At 40.7% G+C, this 22,917-nt stretch overlaps 1 protein-coding gene across 3 annotated transcripts; it reads left to right on the forward strand.

Annotated features, from left to right (window-relative positions):
- Positions 1 to 921: 921 nt before the first annotated feature.
- ZCCHC8 (zinc finger CCHC-type containing 8) lies at positions 922 to 22,917 on the forward strand (the record flags this gene model as incomplete). 3 transcript variants are annotated; one of them, XM_079717870.1, is made up of 14 exons in its annotated part: positions 922 to 1,156; positions 2,306 to 2,342; positions 4,745 to 4,819; positions 6,634 to 6,739; positions 7,947 to 8,021; positions 10,253 to 10,371; positions 10,495 to 10,560; positions 11,130 to 11,190; positions 11,665 to 11,807; positions 12,097 to 12,239; positions 14,962 to 15,083; positions 16,418 to 16,504; positions 16,773 to 16,890; positions 22,139 to 22,917. In XM_079717870.1, 14 exons carry the CDS (start codon positions 922 to 924, stop codon positions 22,915 to 22,917), a joined length of 2,166 nt encoding a protein of 721 aa, XP_079573996.1. The 3 variants fall into 3 exon arrangements, with proteins under 3 accessions (XP_079573996.1, XP_079573995.1, XP_079573997.1); XM_079717869.1 differs by having other exon boundaries at positions 10,268 to 10,371; XM_079717871.1 differs by lacking the exons at positions 10,253 to 10,371; positions 10,495 to 10,560; positions 11,130 to 11,190.

Genomic DNA, 22,917 nt, shown 5'->3' on the forward strand with positions numbered 1-22,917 from the left:
ATCCCCCATACTCACCACCAACTTTGCCCTCCTAACACTTCATAATTCAGTTCAAACCTCAGTTCTTCGATTCACTGACTCCCACAGAAATGTCAAATTTGTTACATATCCATTCCTGTTTTTATTTCACATATTTATCTCTTAATATGATGAATACCCATCAACATCCACTTTGACCCAAGAGCGGGAACATGTATGTTTATTTTTTGTTTCTTTCTTTTGCTAGACTGTACCCTCTATGAAAGCAGGAACTTCTCTAGTTTGCTCACTCTTACACCCTCAGTTCCTAGAACAGTGCCTGGCACATTGAACTCGGTAAATAAATGTTACTGAATGAATGAGTGATTGAAGGAGAGAAATCACCAAAAACTGCAACAGACAAATCTAAAATAATCTAAGATCAAGCTAGTTCTTCATGACAAAGTGAAACAAGCCCAGTAAACTGAAGTAGCTTCTCCAAGATCACAGAGGTAGTCTGTGGCAAAACTGGAGTTCCTTATTCACCAGAATCTGTGATAAGCCGTACATCGTGCTCTGATTTTTTGCAGCCTTAAATGCATGAGACAACTCATGTTGTTGTAACACATTCTGATGTAGTTGGGCTTTCTTCACGTTATAAAGGACCAATCCCAGTATGCAATGCAAACAGTGAGTTAAGAGTCGCTTAGAAACCCATATCCCAGCATGCCTTGCTTCCGAGCAACCTCAGAAGTGGGTATGAGAGACACCATTGCATTCTGGGAGTTGTAGTCTCACAGGACTGGCCCGCCTATTTTGCAGCTTCGGCGGCGTACGTTTGGAGGAAACCGTACTGGGTGGCTTAGGGCGGCCGGAGCCCTGGAGAGCGGTGCCGCCCAACAACCTTTGCCTTCGGCCGGGGGGCCAGCTCCGCCTCTTCTCGTATCTTTCCCATAGCCCAAAATGGCGGCGGAGGTGGATTTCGGCGACCTAGAGCTGTTCGAGGCGTTTGACCACCTAGAGGAGTCGACTCCGAAGCCAGTTCACACCCTCTTCAAGGACGACGACGGCGACGAGGAGGACGAGAATGGGGTCGGCGACGCGGAGCTGCGGGAGCGGCTTCGGCAGTACGAGGAAACCATCGAGCAGCTCCGCGCCGAGAATATCCTTCCCGCTCGCTGGGCCCTGTCACTGGGGAGTGTGGTGTGTGCCGTCCCCGGGAGGGTGCGGGCGGAAATTCCACGAGGCTGAGAATCGCGGGTTCGGGTTGCGTAAGCTGTCCCCGAGGCCTCGGCGCAGACATCTCCGCTTCTGGGATCCGTATCCTGGACCTTATTCGCTCCTCCCGCCCCCCGAGTCTGGTGTCGGTTTTTAGCGTTATTCCGGACTCTTTCAACTGTTCAGTTGTAGACTCTTCACCACTTCTCTTCCTCTTTGGAGTCATTATCCGATCTCCTTTTTTGGAGCCAAGCTAAAGTTGTTGCAATCACGCTGTAGTTGTGGGAGATACCGGATGCTTAGACCTAGGCGCAGATGTGTCTTTAGGGCGGGGCAAAAGTTTGTGGTGCTAGGATGTGCAGTTGGGGGCGTTAAGGAGTCGAGGCATGCAGAGAGAAGTGGTTAATTCTTTGATGAACTTGGGGGATTCATTTTAAAGTTCTTCCACTTTGAAATAGCTTCCGTGGTTAAGGTCCATTGCAAACCCCTAGGGAAAAGGCGCCAAATAAGTTTCCGTTTGCCTTTCGTTACATGTTTACAACCTTTCTAGCAAGAAGTGTTAATATGTTTATTTCCATTTTTAGAGAATTTTTGGTGTTTTTTTGTTTGTAATATACATGCAAGTAATTTTGGCTCAGGTAGTTTTTCTAGTGTAAAAACCCCTGAAGGCGGTTGGTAAATCATCTTTTAAGGTTTTCGAAGTCAGTTTTTCATAATGCCTTTTTCCTCGACATTTTATTATGAAAAATTTCAAAATACAGAAAAGTTGAAAGGATTTTACAGTGAACGTTCATAGATTCCATCCTAGATTCTTCAGGTCTTAACAGTCTGTTACGCTGCATAACATTTTCGGTTTAGACTGTTAGTCTCTTTGAACTATGTGCTCCTGCCTTAGAAATACCATGTTGGAAGGGATGAAAACTCTATTTTAGTTTTTAGATCCAGATACCTAGCCCTGCAACAAAACAGGAGGTCAGTAAGTGTGTCATCCTCAAAATATTTGTCTTTTAACGTTTATAACATATGTTTATAGCATTGACACCAAAAGTGAGGTTAGTAGTTGAATTTTATGATCTTCCTATTTCTATTTAATCAGGGCTTATACTCCTTAACAAGTAATAACATCAAGAACTTAAAAGAAAATTGAACATTCTGACTCGACCAAGGTATGAGATCTTGAATTTGCACCATAATGTCCTTTATTTTTTATCCCAACATTAATATTTAATCACAGTTGTTTTTTTGCAAAAAGGGTGTTTAGGATTTTTATACCATTTTGTACTCAATAAATCGTAGTAATGATCCTTTATTTTTAATTTGTGAGGGTAAAATTTGAATTCTCACAACCGTATTAAACTTTGAAAACTGACTTATTGGGTGAAAATATGTGTGAAACACAATTTAGAAGTTTTTGACTTAATGTTCAGAACAGGCAAGTTATCAACCTAGCTGTTGCTATTCAGTGAACGTTTCTGGTAAGTTAGAATTCAGATTACAGTATTAATCTAGCTGAAGATTTATTTATACAATTAAAATGTGTTCATAAATAGAAATAATGCAAGATGCAGCATTTTAGAAGAAGAGATGGTAGTTGCTTTTGAAAAAAGTACAGTGAGTAAATTTGCATTCAGGCATCTGATTTTAATAGAAGATTAAATGTTGATATTTTGTAATTAAATTTATTTAGTAGTCACTAAATTAAAATATTTCTTAAAGTACAAATTTATTACACAGAATGGTACGTTAAGGCTTTCAGAATATGGGGTACCCTGATGCAGTTTCACATGGAATTTTTTGTCCCTGGTACCAGCTAAATTAACTGGCTACACTGGTGACTAAAACTTTAAAATTTTAGAATTTAACATATTTAGAATTTAGACATATTTCAGAATATATCTAAAGAAGAACTTCTCTATGCGCTACTTTCCTTCCTCTGTGTGAGCACACTTTGTAGATCTACGCTTATCTTTGGTTAGGTAGTAAACATATTGAATGTAACTAGGATTCTTAAAAAATCACAATTTTTATATATGTAAAGATATTTTATTTAGACAAGCATGTGCTTTGTAATAGAGTTGTTCATTTAAACATTAAATATTTATTTATAAGGGGGTTATAATCACCTGAATTCAAATGATTACAGCATCATAGGCTTTGCCAATTTATAAGAAGCAAGCATTAGTATCCTGAAAAAGGAATATATATATATATGTGTGTGTTGTGTATATATATATATATATATATATATATATATATATATATATATATATATATATATACATATATATATATTTTTCAATTGGTGTCCTCCACATTGTCAGACTGACAGAGCTTTCTACAGAACACTGAGGAAGAAAAACATAAAATTATTTAGATAAAATTGTACCCTACATCTCTTGATTTAACCCTTATTTTTGGAAATTTCATGATCAGAAGTGTCTCTTCTTTTTATCCAGTAAACATTGTGGGGTGTTTTTTTTTCTTCTGTTTTTTATTTATATGATGAAAATTTTCAAACGTACAGAAAGTGGAAAGAATAGTACAGTTAATACCCATATTTTCATCACTTAGATTTAACAGTATTTTGCCATATTTCCTTCTTCTAATTCCATATACATATTTTACCCCAAATATTTCAGCATGTATTTTTTTTTCTAAAGACTTTCATGTTACCACAACACCATGATCACACCTAATAACTGGCGAGATTTCCTTAATAACGTTCCCAACCAGATTCAGATTTCCCCAATTGAATGTCTTTATTGCTGATTTCTCAAACTGAACTCCAGTCAAGGGTCATGCAATTGCATGTAGTTTTTAGAAACATGATGTATTTTTTAAAACTGAAGTTTGTGCAAATTGAAGCAAGTTTCTGGGTGTCTTCATATTTTAATTTTATTTCTCTACTTGATGTGGGCAATTCCACATTCAGATTGATTTATTTCACGTGCTGTACAGGTAGAAAGATTTGAGGCAGGTGTGGAGGAATCAGAGATTCAGCTGCTCCCAGGTTACCGAAGGGATATATAGCAGATTTCCAGGCTGCAGTCTAGTTCTGTTTTTTGCAGTATTTGAAAGTCAAATTCAGGAATGAGATACTTTTTACATCTCTACTTTAAAATTTTGGATTTGAGCTACTTAGTGCAGTGTGCTCTGCCCTCCAGAAAGAGTCTACCCATTTATTTATAAAGTGTTTCAATTTCCCATATATTTCCAAGCCAAATTCACTGATTCTTTCAGAAATATATTCTTGTTACCTGCTTTATTCAATTCCTCCCTCCCCTCAGTTTGTAAACAAACAGCCATTGGGTAAAGAAGCTTTTCGGTTGAAAGATTAACTGTAGTTTTTAATTTTTTTATGAAATATTTTTTAAAATATGTAATGTAAAAGATACCCCTAAAAACTGTTAAAGTGGGTAAAACTGGAGTTCTTTGTGGTTCTTGATCTTATTTGTAAAATATTACATGATCTTTGGTACTTAAGAATTATAAAGATTCAGTGTTTATATATACATATGCAAGTTTTACTTTAATGTCTTCTAAGAATATGTTTTAACTTCTGTTTTAGTGGAATATTGGTGAACAATACTAAATTAGATGGACCTTTATTTCAGATTCTATTTATGAACAATGTTATTTCAAAGTAAGTAATTTTCCCTTTCCTAAATATTATGAGCTGATGTATTTATGATACAGTGTCTTCTATAAATACGCTGTTTTCATTTTTACTTTATATACCATCTTTATTCTTTTACTTAAAATTTATGGAATCATGATAAGAGTGAGGACATTAGAGTCATCTAAACCTGAATTTGAAGCTGGACTCCTCTACGTTCTCTATCTGTGAACCTGGACAGGTCACTGACCCTCTCTGCATATCAGTTTCATTACTGGAAAACAGGACACTAATAGTAACTACCTCTTAAGTAGATAAATGAGCACCTGTAAGAGCCCGATAAATAGCCTCAAATAAAAGTCACCGCTACCACCATAAATAATCTTAACCATTTCTCTACCACAATCAGGGAACTACGTTTTCCCTGTTGGCTATCTTCAAAGCTTACCCACGTGATTTTTTTTTTCTTTTTAATAGCAAAACTAGACCTTTGCAAGCCTTCCAGCATGCTTGGGTCTGGGATGACTCAGTGCATTCCCGCAGTGCTTGCTAGAATGTGCTGACATGGTTTGAGGCCTTGACCTATCCCTTCCTCAGAGCATGGTCATAGACACTTCAGACACCTGCTTGCCCCCTTCGGCGTCACTTAATCATATTATCTTAGGCGCCCGGCAAGGTAAAGGGACCGTACATAGGGTGTTACCTGTGTGGCAGGTCCGTTGGCTACTTCAGCTCAGCAGAAGCAGAACCTGAGGCTCTGGGAGTGGGGAGCAGCCTGTGGTGGGCACAGGAGCAGCACGGTGCTGGGCACGCGGGGCTCCAGCGCCGCTGTCGCCGTCCGAATCGGCCTCTGACTCAAGCTCTTGGCAGTCTTAACGTCTGCACCGCTCACCTGGCGTTGTGCCTGCAGAAATCTTACAATGTCAGAGCTAACAGGACCTGACGGATCAAGTCTGTAAAGAGGAGGTTGGCTCTTTTGGCCCCTCCTGAACCGAGCACTGAAGAATATTTGATGAACGTGGTTCTTGACCTGGAAGGCTGGGGAAAATAGACCTCAGTCGTTTTTCTTGCATTGCATTTTGGTCTTTTTTTCTCCAGTGTAATATTTTTTTTTTTTTTTTTTTTTTTTTTTTTTTTTTTTTTTTTTGCATTACGTGGGCTTCTCACTGCTGTGGCCTCTCCCGTTGCGGAGCACAGGCTCTGGACGCGCAGGCCCAGTAGCCATGGCTCACGGGCCCAGCCGCTCCGCGGCATGTGGGATCCTCCCAGACCGGGGCACGAACCCGCGTCCGCTGCATCGGCAGGCGGACTCTCAACCACTGCGCCACCAGGGAAGCCCCTCCAGTGTAATATTTACATAGGTGTTTCCTTATATGTGCAGAGAGGGTGTCTGGGAGGAGGATGCGGGAGAGCTGAATGCATTGATTATCTCTGTGTTGCAGAAATAAGGGGCTGAGAGACAGGGTGGGAAGGGAGCTTTTTGTTATGTAACTCACCCTTTCAGTTCTTTTGAATTTTGAACCATTTACATGTATTATATATTCAAAAATTAAGTATGTAAAATTTATAAATAAAATCCATTTAGTCTTTGCATAAGTATTTGCCAGCTGTTACATCCTAGGCACTGTTAGGTTATTGTAATCATTTTATTAACTTGACAACGATGTATATATTTTTCCTAAGGAATAGATTCCTGAGTGTTTCAAAGAATCAGCGATTTGATAAACTCTGAAAAACAAAATAACAAAATTTACACATGACATCTTCTAAAAATGCATAAAACTCAATCAAGTCAATGTTTTACTCTGTCTGGGTTCTGACCATTTTGTCCTCTTACGCAGGCAATATCATCAAGAAATAGAGGAATTTGTATCAAATTTAGTAAAAAGATTTGAGGAACAGCAGAAAAATGATGTGGAAAAGACTTCCTTTAATCTTTTGCCCCAGGTATTTCAAACTTAAGAGACTTTAAGATTAGTAGGTTATGCTTTTCACTGTCAATTGTTAGGCTCCGGGGATCCTCTTGAATCAAAACCAGAATGACTGTTGAGATTGACTGTTCACCTCCCATCCTGCAGCCAGGCTTCCTTCTCCACAGTCTGACCAGCGCAGCCACAGGGCTTTCTTTTGGATCACGGTTGCTTTTCTCAGGGAGTCATATTCACACCTGGCTGCACTCAAAACTGAAGCCTTTTTATTTTCCATTCCCTGACTTGGACACGTGGTTTGGGGCAGAAAATTAATTTTAGGTCAGAAAAAAAATCTCTGTTTCTGGGGTTTATAAAAGATGGATTCTTTTTATCTAAAATGAACAGGTTCATATGCCATCCTTTCTTTCCCTTCTACTTGTTTTAAAAATCAACAGCATGCCCAGAGAAATCTGAGAGATTCCACTCTGAATATTAGGGCATGAGTTTACCTTAAGAAAATCAGAATTATGATTTCTGGGCTTTTTTTGTTTTAATTAAAAATTAAGGTAAGTAGAGTCTCTCAAATAAGGATCTTTAGCTGTTTATCCTCAGAGGTTGGAGAATGGAGTATTCTAATTAATTAAATTTTTTGTTTATCACCTTTAGTTTTCACCTATCAGATATAATTTTTAAAGATTCACAGAACAAAATACATTTAACAATAAAAACCATACTGAAAAAAAACAAAACATTGAATATTAATATTTGATTCAGGAAACACTTCAGAATTTTGTAGTGGCTTGAGGTCTGTAAGGGTTGTAATATCAGTATTGACCAGTAATATCGTTATATATTATTTTAATCTTTGATTATCTGATTTCAAGATAAAGTCTGTCTTGTCAGTTTAAGTGTTGAAAGTTCCATAATTAATATTTGTTAACACAAAAGTCATAGTGTAAAAATAATTTTTTTAAAAAAGTCATAGTGTATGCTAATGTTCCAGAAGATACTATCTTTTATATATCTTTTTAACTTTCCCACTTGGGAGATTTCTTTCATAAACCTTCCGACCTAGCTTAACTTCTCAACTCACCCTAATTATGACAACAACGAATTCAAAATTTTATATACCTTAATGGTATGTATTAGAAAATAAAGTGAGTGTGTTCAGATTGCTCATATTTGAAATTTAAAGTTGTTAAAAATTGGTTACCTTTTGTAATGTGTGTTTCTCTTCGTGTTAGCCTTCCAGTGTTATGCTAGAAGAGGACCATAAAGTAGAAGAATCCAGTGCTGTTAACAATAAGGAAGCTTTTAGTGTAAGTTTGGACATTTAAGTTTTGAATTCTGCAGATATGTTTCCTATCCTATGTCCATTGGGTGACATTTAAATGATAAAGTGGTATAGTCATATGTCGTCAGACGATCACACATTCTTTCATTAAATTTGTTGTAAGCAACAGTGTAGGCTTCAGCCTCTAAATACCATAGTTTGCTTTTTAATAACTATTTCATTGTGGCCTGGGGGCACAATAGATACACTTTGGAGGGCTTTATTTTTCTCTTGACTGTCCTCTCTGTTCATCTTCTTTCCTTTCTTTCTTTTTCTTTTTTTAATAGATTTTTTTTTAGAGCAGTTTTATGTTCACTGAAAAATGGAGTGGAAGGTACAGAGATTTGCCATGTACCCTCTGCCCCCAGACATTCATAGCCTCCCCCACTATCCACAGCCCCTACCAGCTGGTACATTTGTTACAACTGATGAACCCACACTGACACATCATTATCACCCAGAGTCCATGGTTTACGTTAAGGTTCATTCTTGGTGGTGTACATTCTGTGAGTTTGCACAAATTCATAATGATATGCATCTAGCATAAGACTATCATACAGAGTCGTTTCACTGCCCTAAAAATTCTCTTTACTCCACCTATTTATCCCTCTCTCCCACCTCTACTCATTTTTAAGAACTTGGATGAAGATATAGAAAGCATGCTTGTGGAACTTAGAGATGGGTGAAGCTGAGAGGGATATATAGCTAATATAACAGGTGGCAGATAGGAAATTTTAAATGTGGACAGACTCCAATAGTGGGTGAAAAACAGAAGACGATTTACAGGGATGAACCTACATTTAGCCCTTTCAGTACCTATGCAAAATTCAGCAGTGTCAGTGCAGTGTAGTGGTGTGATTTTGCAACTTAAAAATTTTTAAAGAAGATGATGTAATCCTGGATTCCATTAAAGGAAGACTAGTTTTCATGTTCATGGAGTATTGTGTCCCATTGATGTACCACAATTTAGACTAAATTAGTAAGTGCAAAATCCCCCATTTCCAGGCAGGTGCCACTGTAAATCCCAGAGCCTTAGAGTTTAAAAGGGAAATGAAGTTATCTAATTCAAATTCAGGAATCTTTCTTTAAAGTGCCCTTAGAGCATTTTGCTCTTTTCTTGAGTCTTTCCAGTAACTTGGAATTCACTTTTTTAGAAAATGAGGCAAACCACTTCATTCTTCACACCTGTGATAGAAATTTCCGCTCTCTAAGAGTTGAGCTGAGATGTGCTTCTCGTACTCAATCCAATCACTGGTTCTAGCTCTTCCACTTGACATTTATAGGGTGATCTAAAACCCTTGCAAATATCAGCCTTTATCACATTTGCAGAGATGTGTACATACCTTGTAAATCTTTTCAGTAAGATCTGTGGGCTCTTCATCATCCCAGCACCCCCATGTCTTTAAAATTGTGGAAAACTGAAAATAGATTGGATATAGATGATTTTAAGGTGTTAGTAATTTTCTTAAGCATGACAGTAGTATTGTGATTTGTAGGATGTTCTTATTCTTAGAAGGCTCATCCTGAAGTGTTTAGGGGGGCAGTGTCATGAGTAGAGTCTGTAGCTGGTTATGTGTGGGAGCTAGAACCCGGGTAGGAAGTTATTATATTAACCTCAAGCTGGAGAAAATAGTGACTTAGACTAAGATGATAGTGGTGTCGACTTACTTTTTAAAAATGGCTCAGTAAAAAGTGTGTGTGTGTGTGTGTAGAGCTGTGCACACAAAAATGTCAGTTAACAATTGTCCAATCTAGATGGAGGGTACATGGGTGTTCCTTGTACCATTTTTTTCAACTTTTCTGTAGGAAATTGTTCCCAAAAATTGGAAGGAAGGGAAAAGAGTGACTGGGAGGAAAGGAAGTGGAAACAATGACTATATAGATATAGACAACTGTCTGAGGATCTTGCTGCAAAAGGAAGCAAAGAAATGGGAAATTGGAGGGAATATAAGAGTTGTTGACAAGTTTTTGTTTTATAAGTCTGGAGAAAGTGCAACTGATAGTGGTGATCCAACAGGAAAAATTCAGTGATCTAGGCAACAGAGGGGAATTCAGTGATGGAGATCTTACTTACACATCGGAATGTGGCTCCTTTAACTAGGGAGTTGATTATTATTTCTAATAATTTCATCCAGAAATAAATTGTTAAAACAATTAATCATAGTCTTACATTATTTAATGTCTTTTTTTTTCCTGCTTAAATAGCAATATTTTTTGACTTGTTTTCTGCAGGTTGTAGGAAGTGTCCTGTATTTTACTAATTTTTGCCTTGATAAATTGGGGCAACCGCTACTAAATGAAAACCCTCAGCTTACGGAAGGATGGGAAATACCCAAGTATCCTACATAGTGAATGAAGATCTTTATGCATCTTGCCATTAAGTTCACCTTTAAAAAAAAAAAAAAAAAAACCAAATTTTGCAGACTATGATAACTATTCCTTAATAAAACTCACTAAAGGTACCAGCAAGTCTTCAGCCACATTGTTTCTCTAGAAGGGCAAGAAATACAAGTAAAGGCAAAAAGGTTTGTGTGGGGAGTTGCTTTTGTTTTCTTCTTCTTTTTTAACCAAAACCATGAACTCTTTTAGCTTGAAAAGTTAATATTCTTTATTGCTAGCTTATGATAAATAAACAGAGTAAACTAGAATTTCAATATATAGACATGTTAAATGTTTAAGTCAGTCATATTGGAATTCATTGGTTCACTCCTGATGTGCCTGGGTGGGTGGAAAGGTATAATTACTGCTGTCAGTTTGATTGCTGTCTTATAACCATCTACCCCTTGCCAAGTTACCTAAAGGAAAATATGATAATCTGTTTGCCTTGGTTCTTCTATTATTAGCCACTGACAAAACTCAGAGGTAACAGATCAGTCGGGAACACAAGGGTTCTTGGTTAAAAGACTTGGTCAAAAGTACTGTTTGTTTAAATCACTGAGCACAAGAAGTGAAAGTGTTCTCATTTTTGCAGATAATAATTGGCGATCTACATGCTTTCTTGTCTCTGATACACGTTGCTGTCGTACAGAATTTTGTTGATTTGCTTTTATATTTCTATTTACATTATGAAAATCTTTGTTTTTTGACCAAATAGGCCAAAGCCTCACTGTTTCAATTGTGGTTCTGAAGAGCATCAAATGAAAGATTGCCCAATGGTAAATTTTTCTCATATAAAAAAAAATCTTTGAACCAGAGCTTTCTAATGTTTTCAGTACATCTATGGCATTGTGTGATGTGAAGAAACTTTCTGTCTTTCCCATAGTCCTTGATTTTGAAATCTTTCCAAATTTATACATAAGTTTTAAAGATATTAGATTTTTTTAAAAATAATTTATTACAGTACTCTGTATTTGAGATGAATAAAACATTATGAGAGTTCATTTTTACACAACTTATTTTCAAAACTTTATTTTATGTTATGATAGTACCAAGGTAATACGAAATTAAAGGACTGCTTCTCTTCTTTGCTTATTTTTCTGAAGTATCCACTCTCTTTTATACCTGTCCCTTATGCATTAAAACTGAAATCATCTGTGTGCTTGACCTAGAAAAAGTGCTTATATTTATTGAATTTCTGAAATATTTCTAAACTGCTCGATACCATTCTTTCCAAACACATTATGATTTAGCCTCGGAATGCTGCTCGAATAAGTGAGAAGAGAAAAGAGTATATGGATGCCTGTGGTGAGACAAGCAATCAGAATTTTCAGCAGCGATACCATGCAGAAGAAGTAGAAGAAAGATTTGGAAGATTCAAGCCAGGAGTTATTAGGTACCTCTGTCATTTTACCATAGAATGTCATTTCCACTTCCCCACTATTTGGAACGTTCTGTGGATCTTCAGGGTAATAATCAAGACATAAGTGTTCTCTAGCAAGGCTCTACGTAATGTACATCAATTAATCCAAAAACATTTATTGGACTTTTAACTATGTGTTTGATAGGCACCGTGGCACAGGTATGTAATATAAGACATAGAAGAGTTTTAAAATATCAGACCAGTAAGTATTTTCATCCAAACAAGAATACAGTAGTTTTCTTCCTCTTTTATTTTTACTCAGTGAGGAACTTCAGGATGCACTGGGCGTGACGGACAAGAGTCTTCCACCTTTTATATATCGAATGCGCCAGCTAGGATACCCACCAGGCTGGCTCAAAGAGGCCGAACTAGAGACCTCAGGGCTTGCACTCTATGATGGAAAAGGTATAGTATGTTCAGTTAGATAAGTCAGCTTAAGTGTTCTATCTTTTTCTTTTTTTTTTTTTTAAATTAAAGAATCACAGTAAAATAGGGTGGGAATGGCTGGCTTATTTAGTGTGTGCTGAGTTAACTAAAAAATATCTTGATGGTGTTTCCCTTGTTTTACAAGGAAGGAACTAAAACTTCATTGAGAGTTATCAGGTGGTTATCTGGACTTGCTCAGTGACTACCTAGCAAGGTATTAGTTCTCCAGCGAGACCTCATAAACTCTTTCCTTTCTCAGTAATGGTAACAGAAATATATCCATCTCTGCCAGGAGACCTATAAAAGTTAGAATAAATAAACCCTCCTATGATCTAGAACTTCTCTTAGGTACCTCCTCTGGAAAAATATTCACACGTGCGCACAAGGAAATGTATGTATATAAAGATACTTTTTAATGTTGACTATGATAGTGAAAAATTAAAAACAACATTAAGGCCCTAAAGTAAACCGTGGTAGATCTGGGGGGTGGAATCCCTGCAGTGTTTTTAAAAATGGAGTAAATCCATGGAGCTAACATGTCAAAATCCCTATGCAATACTGAGTTTAAAAGGCAAGTTTCTGGATGACTTACATATTATGATACCATTGATCTTAAATTAAAAAAAAAAAACCCACACGGATGAAACAATGCTCTATATTTTCTATGAGGAGTTATATTTGTAAAAGATATTTTTAAAAGATCTTAACCAAGAACCACCTAGATTTCAGGGTTTAGATTCATAGAGGCCTTCCCTGACCACTTTATTTAAAGGTGTCTCTCCCATGTTTACCCACCTGTTCTGCCAGTCTCTATCACTTCACCCTGTTTGTTTTCTTCATGCCCTGTCACAATTTGTATCTATTTATTTATCATGTAGCACAGTGCCTGGTATCTGGTAGTTAGTAAATAAGTTTTTACATAAAAATTTTTAAAGTCCTAACCAATATACAGCAAACTCAACAGTGGTTATCCCTGAGAAGGAAAACAGGATTGGGCTTAAGATTTTAGTATTATCTCTAATGCTCTACATTTTTAAAAAATGAAAGTGTTTCTAGATATTAGGTAATTAAAAATAAAAATAAAAAATGTAGGGACTTCCCTGGCAGTCCAGTGGTTAAGACTCTGCACTTCCACTGCAGCGGGTGCAGGTTCGATCCCTGGTGAGGGAACTAAGATCCCACATGCCGCGCAGCACAGCCAAAATAAATAAATTAATTAATTAAATGAAAACTAAATAAAAAATTTACCAACCCCCCCCCACCTCAAGTAGTACCAAAGAATATTTAGCACAGCCTTTTTTTTTAAATTTTATTGAAATTTTATTATTTTATTTTTGGCTGCGTCGGGTCTTTGTTGCTGTGTGCGGGCCTTCTCTAGTTGTGGCGAGCGGGGGCCACTCTTCGTTGCGGTGCGCGGGCTTCTCATTGCAGTGGCTTCTCTTGTTGCGGAGCACAGGCTCTAGGCACACAGGCTTCAGTAGTTGTGGCTCACGGGCTCAGCAGTTGTGGCTCGCGGGCTCTAGAGCGCAGGCTCAGTAGTTGTGGCGCACGGGCTTAGTTGCTCTGCGGCATGTGGGATCTTCCCGGACCGGGGCTCGAACCCTTGTCCCCTGCATTGGCAGGTGGATTATTAACCACTGTGCCACCAGGGAAGCCCCAGCACAGCCTTTTAATATATCCCCAAGTCATGCTGACATTCAAATTATCATTGCTCCTGCCACTCTGTAGGTGCTTGCATTTCTGTGTTTTCTCTCTCTCTCTCTCTCTCTCTCTCTCTCTCTTTATTTATTTGAATAGGGATTCTTTGGACAAAAGATTGTAGATCATTGAGAGCCTCTTAAATCTCTTTTAATCTGTAAGTTCCCTTTCTTGTTTTTAACAAAGCTCTGTATTTTGTCCTTTTGAGTTTTTGAGGTGTTGCCGGCACATCCCCGTGGTGTTACTTTAGCGTGTTTCTCTGTCCCTCTGTTTCCTGTGAATTGTAGTGGAGGCAGTCATTGGTGATCACTGCCTGTATTTATCTGTTAATGATGGGTGACACACTGGTTATATTCTTACTCTTTCATTACTTGGCTTCTTATCCTGAAAACTTCTATAAAGAGAAACTTCTCATCAACTATTTGTTTTCCTTAGGTATATAGACATGGGACTAGCAAAATAAAATGTTCGATTTATTTAGTACTTTTCAAAATAATGAAGTGGTTCCCAAGTATCCTTCAAAGACTATTCTCATCTGTAAAGTGGTTTTTTTTTTTTTTTTTTTTTTTGTAAAGTGGTTTTAACAGTATGTACCTCTTAGGATTGTTATGAAGATTAAGCGAATGAATACTTGTGAACTGTTTAAAACACTATCTGAAAAGAAAACACTAGCTCATATACAGTAACCATTATGTAAATGTTTATTAAATAAAGAATTGGAATAGAGGATTAGGCAAACCGTAAGACCAGTGCAAAACAGACTTTTCAAATAACTCATGGAAGAACTAAAGTTTCCAAGATTTTAAATGTTTATTTTTATCAAAATAATATGTCCATGTTGTTTAAAAATTCTAATCTAATGGTTCAGACAAATTATAATTAAAGCTATTCTCGGAATAATTCTGTGGTCATGAATCTAAGCACTTTCCAAGTCTGCTTTTGGTCTGGAGAGGGATTTATATGGGCATCTAGCAATATTAAGCTTTTTGATGGTCTGTAATAGATGGTGCTGATGGAGAAACAGAAGCTGGAGAAGTACAACAAAATAAAAGTGTCACTTACGATCTCTCGAAATTGGTAAACTATCCAGGTTTTAATATATCTACTCCCAGAGGAATTTCAGATGTAAGTGTGTTGGTTTTTTATTCTTCTGGGATGTGACATTATTTATGTAGATTGTTCAAAATGTTAGCTTATGTAGTACTGTTCCATAAAGAAGTAAATGTGTTACTTTTGTGTTTAACTTTTTAATTTCCTTTATGTTGATTAGAATATTAAGTGAAATCTTGAATTCATCAAAAAGAAAAAAACCCCACAGTTTTTTCCAATTTTATGCCCTGAGAAAAGGAGCTAAAATAGAATGGTGTGATTCTGTAAATCTAAAACTATTCTAAAATTAAAAGATTATTTTTTTTAAATATGGGATGGTTTGAAGCAGTATTATAAGTTTTACAGAATTAATTGGGAAGTCAATTTCTGCCTTTAATAAATCTAAGTATTACTATAACTTTTTCCTACTCTTCCCTCTTCACCCCCTCCCCAAAGTAAAATTTCTCCTATACAAGAAAGGTTTGCTACACTTAATCTTTTCCAGCTTTCATCTTACGTTTCAGGCTTTAACAACTAACTATACTAGTGGTGATGGTGGTGGTGGTATTTTAATAAAAATGCATTCTAGGTGTTCTTAGGGACTGGGCTTTAGAGAAACAGCCAAAGGTCTGAACGTACAGTCTAGTGAACAGATACGAAGACGTGTGTAATTAATCAAGGGCTGAGTTGCATGTACAGACCATCAGTGCCTCTGGAAGTGGGTCCAAGTACCAGCCCACATCAGAATCTCCTTGGGGTGTGCATTAGAAATGTACATTCTTGAGCACCGCCCCTGCCCCCCTAGACTTAACTGACTTAGTCCCTGGAATCTATAGGCTTCACGAGAGCCCTAAGTGATTTCTGTTGAGAACCACTGTTGAACGTGTTACTGGCGATAAGAGAGAAACGAGTGATGTTGAACCTTAAAGGTTATTGCTCAGTTTGGAAAGGGAAAGAACAGAAGGTAGAAGAATCAGCATGAGAGCGAGTTAGGAGAAGGGAGCAGTTAACAGTCACGTGAACAGCGCTGGGGCGTCAGGGGGCGGCGGGAGCCAGCCAGACCGGATGAGGGTCTGTGTCATTACTGCCAGTAACTTCTTCTTGTAGTAGGTAGAACCTTTTGGGGCCAAGCGATTTTGTCAAGTAGTCTTTTAGTGTTCAGTCCTGATCATTTTGCAGGCAGAGTTGGGGTTTTTTTCCCCCTTCAATGCTCCATTATTTTCATTAATTTCCCCAAAAAGGAAAAGTCACATATGAAGCAGAAATGTAATTTGAGACCTCCACCTTACCTCCTGTCAGCTCAGCAGACTATTCAAAGCATGACGTTTTCCAAATACATACTTGTTTTTCTCTTCTCTTTTCATCATTAGGAATGGAGGCTGTTTGGTTCCATACCAATGCAGGCATGTCAGCAGAAAGACGTGTTTGCCAATTACCTAACTTCTAACTTCCAAGCGGTAAATAGATTCTCAGAGTGTGGTTTATAAAAATGTATCGCGTCTATCTGAGGAATTTTGTAACTCATTAGGCATCTTATTGCCTTTTCTCTCTTTGGATATAAAGCACTCTGTGTTTTCTGATGAATCCAAAGGAAAAAGGTAACTGCATTCACCAGTTACCTGGACTTAGCTCCAGATTGGTTTTCTACATCATATTTAAGTGAAGGGATGGAGTTCAGTTCTTTGTGGACCCACCTAACTTGTGTTCAATTTGGTTCTCCGTTAGCCGAGCGTGAGGTCCAGCAGCAAGAGGTCTTCGTCTCTGCCCAGGCCTAGTAGCCCAAAGAAGCCGAAGAAGGAAGGCAGCTTGGCAGCCTCGCCCGCCGACATGGAGCTTGATTCGGGTAGGTTTCATCCCATGGTTTTGATTTCTTTAGAAAGTAGGGCGAATTTGTACGCTCCTGAGTTCCATAAGAAAGAGGAAGCTCTATGAGCACTAACTAAAGAGTAAATCTTTTCTTTTATCCTTGGATAGCAGAGCATCTCCACTAGTACTGATCAAAGCTCAGTTGGAAGACTCATAGCTTGGTGTGAGAGCCAGCTGGGCAGCCGACTGGATACCTGAGTTAGACAGACCTACCCACCCAGTCCCAGTGGTTCTGGACCTGGACCGGCCCCTCTGGGGGGCCGTGCTTTGAGACAAGCAGTGGAACATGCTCCCCTTTGGCAGCTTGCTCCCGAGAAGAAGAAAGGCAGAGCTTTCTCAGTTACTCTTCCCAAGTGTATAAATAAATCCACTAGGTCCCTCCTTCCCCCAGGAAAGAGAGACCAGGAGGAAAGTCCGTCCTCTCAGAAACCCAGAAGGGAGCAAAGGCCTTCCCCTCTGATACTCCCACAGCCTTTTGTTCTCTGAACCCTCTGGGTTTACCGTGGAACCTGTGGTCAAGCAGGGTTGTGACGGTCCTTTTCAGCAGATCAGTAGTTATCAGGACAGTCATGCCCCCACCTTTTTGAGTCCCTGCTTGCCCCACTACCAACCACCACTCCTTTGGGTTTCCCCTTGGGACTACTGATGAGTAGTTTAGATTTTGCCCCCAGAAGCCTCTGGAATGGATCAGAATTTTGTGTCAATCGGATAAACCCCAAGTCCACTCTGAATCTAAGATGAGAACTCACCCCTTGTTCTGTTTCCCGTCACAAACCACGCCCCTCTACTCTGGTCCCATGTAGCATGTCGGATGTTCTGAAAGTGAAATGAAATGGCAACATTAGGGTAAAATGCATACAGATGCTCTAGTAATAAGATGCCAGCAATGTAAATTGCCTCAAATTTGAATGGAGACCTCCCCACCCCGAGTACCCATTTTCAGATTCCCAGGGAGAATTTATTTTACTTTATTTTTTTGGCCATGCCGCACGGCACGCGGGATCTTAGTTCCCCGACCAGAGGTTGAACATGTGCCCCCTTGCAGTGGAAGCACGGCGTCCTAACCACTGGACTGCCAGGAAGCCCCACCCAGGGAGAATTTAAAGGTTGCAGATTAAATCACCTTAAAGCCCCAAATTGAATTATTTTGCACTAGCAGCTTCAAAGTCCAAAATTAAAGCCTCCAAACCATTTTCCCCAACTTTTTATTCTGCTTGTTCTTACCATAGGAGTCTTGATGCCTGAGTAAAGTTCACAACCTGGACGTTTAGCACCTACAGCCTTACTTCAATATCTAGTCTCACTTTTTTGTTTTGTTTTGTTTTTTGCGGTATGCGGGCCTCTCACTGTTGTGGCCTCTCCCTCTGCGGAGCACAGGCTCCGGACGCGCAGGCCCAGCGGCCATGGCTCACGGGCCCAGCTGCTCCGAGGCACGTGGGATCCTCCCGGACCGGGGCACGAACCCATGTCCCCTGCATCGGCAGGCGGACTCGCAACCACTGCGCCACCAGGGAAGCCCTCTAGTCTCACTTTTAACAAGGCCAAAGAGTTCATAGGAAACAGAATTACAGCCTTTGCCACATACCTATAAAATTTTGAAAGCAAGCAATTCCCCAAAACCCAAGAGCAGTTCTCCCGGACAGAATTACATTCCCAGAGCCCGGCACTTCCCAGTGTTATCAAAGGCCACAGCCAGGATTTCTGAGTAAGGGCAAAACTCTTGGTTTCTCTCTCTCCAGGATATTAGTTAGTGCCAGTCCTCTGACTCCACCACCTGGGAACTTAAATTAGGTTGGAAGACATTTCCCCATAAGAAGAGAATTTTGGTCATAGGCACTTAGAGTACCTCTGAGGAAAAGACACCGAGCTTGGTATTTTGAACCACCTGGGATGTAGTTGCTTTCTCTCGAGGTTCGGGAATTTGCGGTGGTGGCACTCGGTAACTAGGTCCACACACTACGTGCAGGCACTTTCAGCCCTGTGCTGGGAGCTGCTGCTTCTGTTTCTTGTGAGGGGATTTCTGAGGCCTAGGAAACCTTCCTCTTAAAGGAAGTTTCTCTCTGTTTGTCTGTCTCTCTCTTTCTCTTTCATATATAATTAACCAATCAAGAGCCAGCCTGAGCCCATGTGATGAAGTGAGACTCAAGAATCCAAGTTTAGGGGCTTCCCTGGTGGCGCAGTGGTTGAGAGTCCGCCTGCCGATGCAGGGGACACGGGTTCGTGCCCCGGTCCGGGAGGGTCCCACATGCCGCGGAATGGCTGGGCCCATGAGCCATGGCCGCTGAGCCTGCGCGTCCGGAGCCTGTGCTCCGCTATGGGAGAGGCCACAGCAGTGAGAGGCCCACGTACCGCAAAAAAAAAAAAGAATCCAAGTTTAGTGCCTCCACATTCCTTCCGTGGCTCTCAGTCCACAGTGGAATTTGGGGCAGAAGATCTAGCGCTAGTGCTTGCCTAACTCACCCTGGGATAAACAGTTTAATTAGAACCTCTTTAGTTCTCTGTAAGACAGACAGAACCTTTGCAGAACAAAGATTATTTACCCCGGGTGCCTAAAAGGCCTGAAATGCCTTCTTTCCACACTATATATCTGGTCTCTGCCTCGGCCACACTTCCTAAGGACTCAGCTGGGCCGCTACCCCAAAGCCTGTGCCTTAGTTCGCTAGATCCCCCTTACCCTGCAGTCTGTTAAGTGAATTATTTCGTCAGTCGTGCCTGCTTCTGAGCCTCTGCTGCCATCCGCTGAGGCTTCTGCCTGCCCGCACACATTTATTAAATGTAGTTCAAGGTCCCAGACCACCTGCTGAAGGCCCCTCTGGTCGCAGCCATCAGCAGAGGCAACTGGTTTTGTTTACAAGCGCCTGCCTCTGTGCAGAAGCTTCAGTAAGCCTCTGCCTTTTTAGAAACAGCCGCACCTCTAAAAGAAGCCACCATAACATGCACTCACCTGCTGAGGACAAAGAACCCTGTGACAAGAGCTTTCTTGCCCAAGCCACAGACTTAAAAGATGGGCCAGTGCCAGGATCAGAACACTCTGACCACATGTAAAGCTCAAGGCCTCAAGCCACATGGCTTGACCTCCATGTGTCTTCCCACCCCCAGTCCATCCTTCTGTTGTTAAAACATGTTGTTTTCCGTGTTCCCTCTCAGCACAATGAATGTCAGGGTCTTTGAGGGGGTGAATAGCAACCCCCTTCCCTACCCTCGTTCTGAACAGCTTAAGTGATCATTCAGTGAGTAGTAACAGATCAAATTATCAAGGCCAGTTATAGGGCTGCTTCATGAAAGGGCCGAGAGGGTCTGCTAACTGAACTGGGTTGGCTTATGAACAGTGAACTATAACTACTTGAACATCCTTTTCCCATTTAGCGTTCTTATGTAAGAGTGTTTATTGTGATATTTTGTGCAAAATGAAACTTGGGTTAAACTGTTTAGTTATGTTTTATTCTTAAAAGCACAAAATACATACGTTGTCGAGTAGGTCACAAGCTCTGCCGTCCCTTCTCCCTGCCACCTGCTCCTCTGTGCTGTCTGCTGTAGCCCGCAGCACCCGTTCTCTCGCAGCTCCCGAGACCGAGAGATGCCATTCGTCTGCAGCCGCATCCACCCGTAATCGTGGCTTTCCGTTTCTAGCCAGTTACCGAAATCTTAACACTGTCTCAGAAATGGCCTCTTCGTTCAGGCTTTTCTCTCTCACCTGATTGCTCTTGGCGCCCTTATAACTGATTTGTTTTTTTTAATCCTTCCTTTCAGCTTTTTTATCCCTTCTTTGCTCTTCTGATTGAGTTAACGTCTTAAACTCTGAGTGACAGTGTATTACCCTCCTCACAGATCTTACTGCCTATACAATAAAGTTCAGACTGGTTTTGCATAGGCTTTATGATTCTGTGTTATGCAGTTGACTTTTCCAAAGTTGTTAAACACATAGTGTGTTTCAGACTCCTCTGCTAGACCCCGAGGCCAGGAAGATTAATAAGACACAACTGCTACCCTTAGTTACGGCTCTCTGTTGCCTAGGATTGCAGATGTGTGAACATCATTTTAATATAAACGTGGTGGCCTGTAGTGACACATACAGAGGTTAGTATCACAGAGCTGGTTACCAGCTGTAATAGTGGCACCGAGGAAAAACTGAGCAGCCGTGCTGGATGAAGTCATAGCCGCTTCCCAAGAATGACTTCGAGCTGCATCTTGAGGGATGAATTCAGAGATTTACCAGGGCCATGAGAAGGGTTAGGGCATTTGAGACAGTGAGAAATGCAAATACAGAAGCACGAAGCATCACGGCACATTGGTCCAACAACAGTGTGACAGCTGGAGTCTTTTAAGCCAGGCAGTAAGAAATGACATGGTGGAAATAGGCAAACTCTTGGTTGTGAGAGCCTCATAAGGCCCAGAGGAGATCGGACTTCTTCCTGTAGGTGATGGGAAGGCACTAAAGAGTTTCTCATGAGATGGACAGGTTATTAGGACCAGATTTGTGTTTTAGAAAGACCGATAGTTTGGAGGATGAATATAAGGAAGAAGAGTCCAGAGTCAGGAAGGACTCATATTCCTGACAAACAGTAGTGGGTCCAAAATAACGCAGCACCTATGACAGGCTGCAGGAAAGGGTGGGCCCCAGAGAGCCAAGGACCTGGCGTGAGCAGAAGGAAAGGGGGAGGACTCTGATGACGAGCAGGTTTCAGTTTTGGCGACTTCAGCAGGACGCCACCGGTGGTGCTATTAGCGAGCTTAGCAAATAGGGGAAGAGTGTGAATTTTAGGGAAAGATCCTCTGTTTTGGACAGGTCGGATCTGTTGTGTCTGTGGGACGTACAGGTAGTGATGACCAGTGACCAGTTGGCTGCATGAACCCACAGTTCAGGCGGGCATTCTAGACTGAGGGTACAGAATTGGGAGATAAGCCAGGGACCCTCCCGCCCTGCCAGCTTCACTCTGGAGTCTAGGCAGCTGAAGTGCCAGCCCAGTTTCCGACTGTGTTAAAGTCTTCCCTCGGTTAAAGTTCCCGGCGCCAGAGATCCTGACCTTTCCCCCTGCAGATGTTCTTTTCAGGTGGTTGAGGACGTTAAGTGATGGTCATGGTATCTGAGGATCCATTTTTCCCCTCTTGAGCCAGTAATTTTCGCCAGCGAACCTCCAGATTCACCTGAGTTCAAACAATAAGTGTTAGTAAAACCAAATAAATGCTATGTGACAACTCAAAGTTTCTCAACGTCCTCATTTCAGATGCAGAGGTCCCGCGCGGGTCCCCGAGCAGTGAAGCTTTTCAGTTTCAGCCCCCGCTGCCCCCTGGCACTCCTCCGCTCCCCCGGAGCACCCCTCCACCCGTCTTCACGCCTCCGCTCCCCAAGGGCACCCCGCCGCTCACTCCCAGTGACTCACCCAAGGCCAGAACGGCATCTGTGACTATGGACGAGGACGCGCTAACTCTGGAGGAACTTGAAGAGCAGCAGAGGCGGATCTGGGCGGCCCTCGAGCAGGCCGAGAGCGTGAACAGTGATTGTGATATTCCTGTTGACACACCTTTAACCGGGAATTCGGTTGCCTCTTCACCTTGTCCGAATGAGCCTGACCTCCCTGTCCCAGAGGGAAAAACATCTGAAAAGCAGATGTCAGATGAGGCTGAGGTACCAGACACCTGTACAGAGAAATCAGAAGTTGAACAAACCTCGAGTCCAGATTCTGAGGCTGCCTTGCCTGACCAGAAAGAAGAGGAAGAGCCGGCTGAGGTAGACTCTAAAGGTGCTCTTGACAGCAGCAGGGTCGAGTCAAACTGTGAGGTCAAGAATGGAGGCAGCAGCCAGAAGCTCCTTCAAACGGACACCAGTCCTGGAACAGCCACTAAAACCCATAGCCCTATCCCTGACATGAGCAAGTTTGCAACCGGAATAACGCCATTTGAATTCGAGAACATGGCGGAATCTACTGGAATGTACCTCAGGATAAGAAACTTGTTAAAGAACTCGCCCCGAAACCAGCAAAAAAACAAGAAGGCTTCTGAATAA

Source organism: Hyperoodon ampullatus (assembly GCF_949752795.1).
Source record: "Hyperoodon ampullatus genome assembly, chromosome: 13".
Classification (NCBI taxonomy): domain Eukaryota; kingdom Metazoa; phylum Chordata; class Mammalia; order Artiodactyla; family Ziphiidae; genus Hyperoodon; species Hyperoodon ampullatus.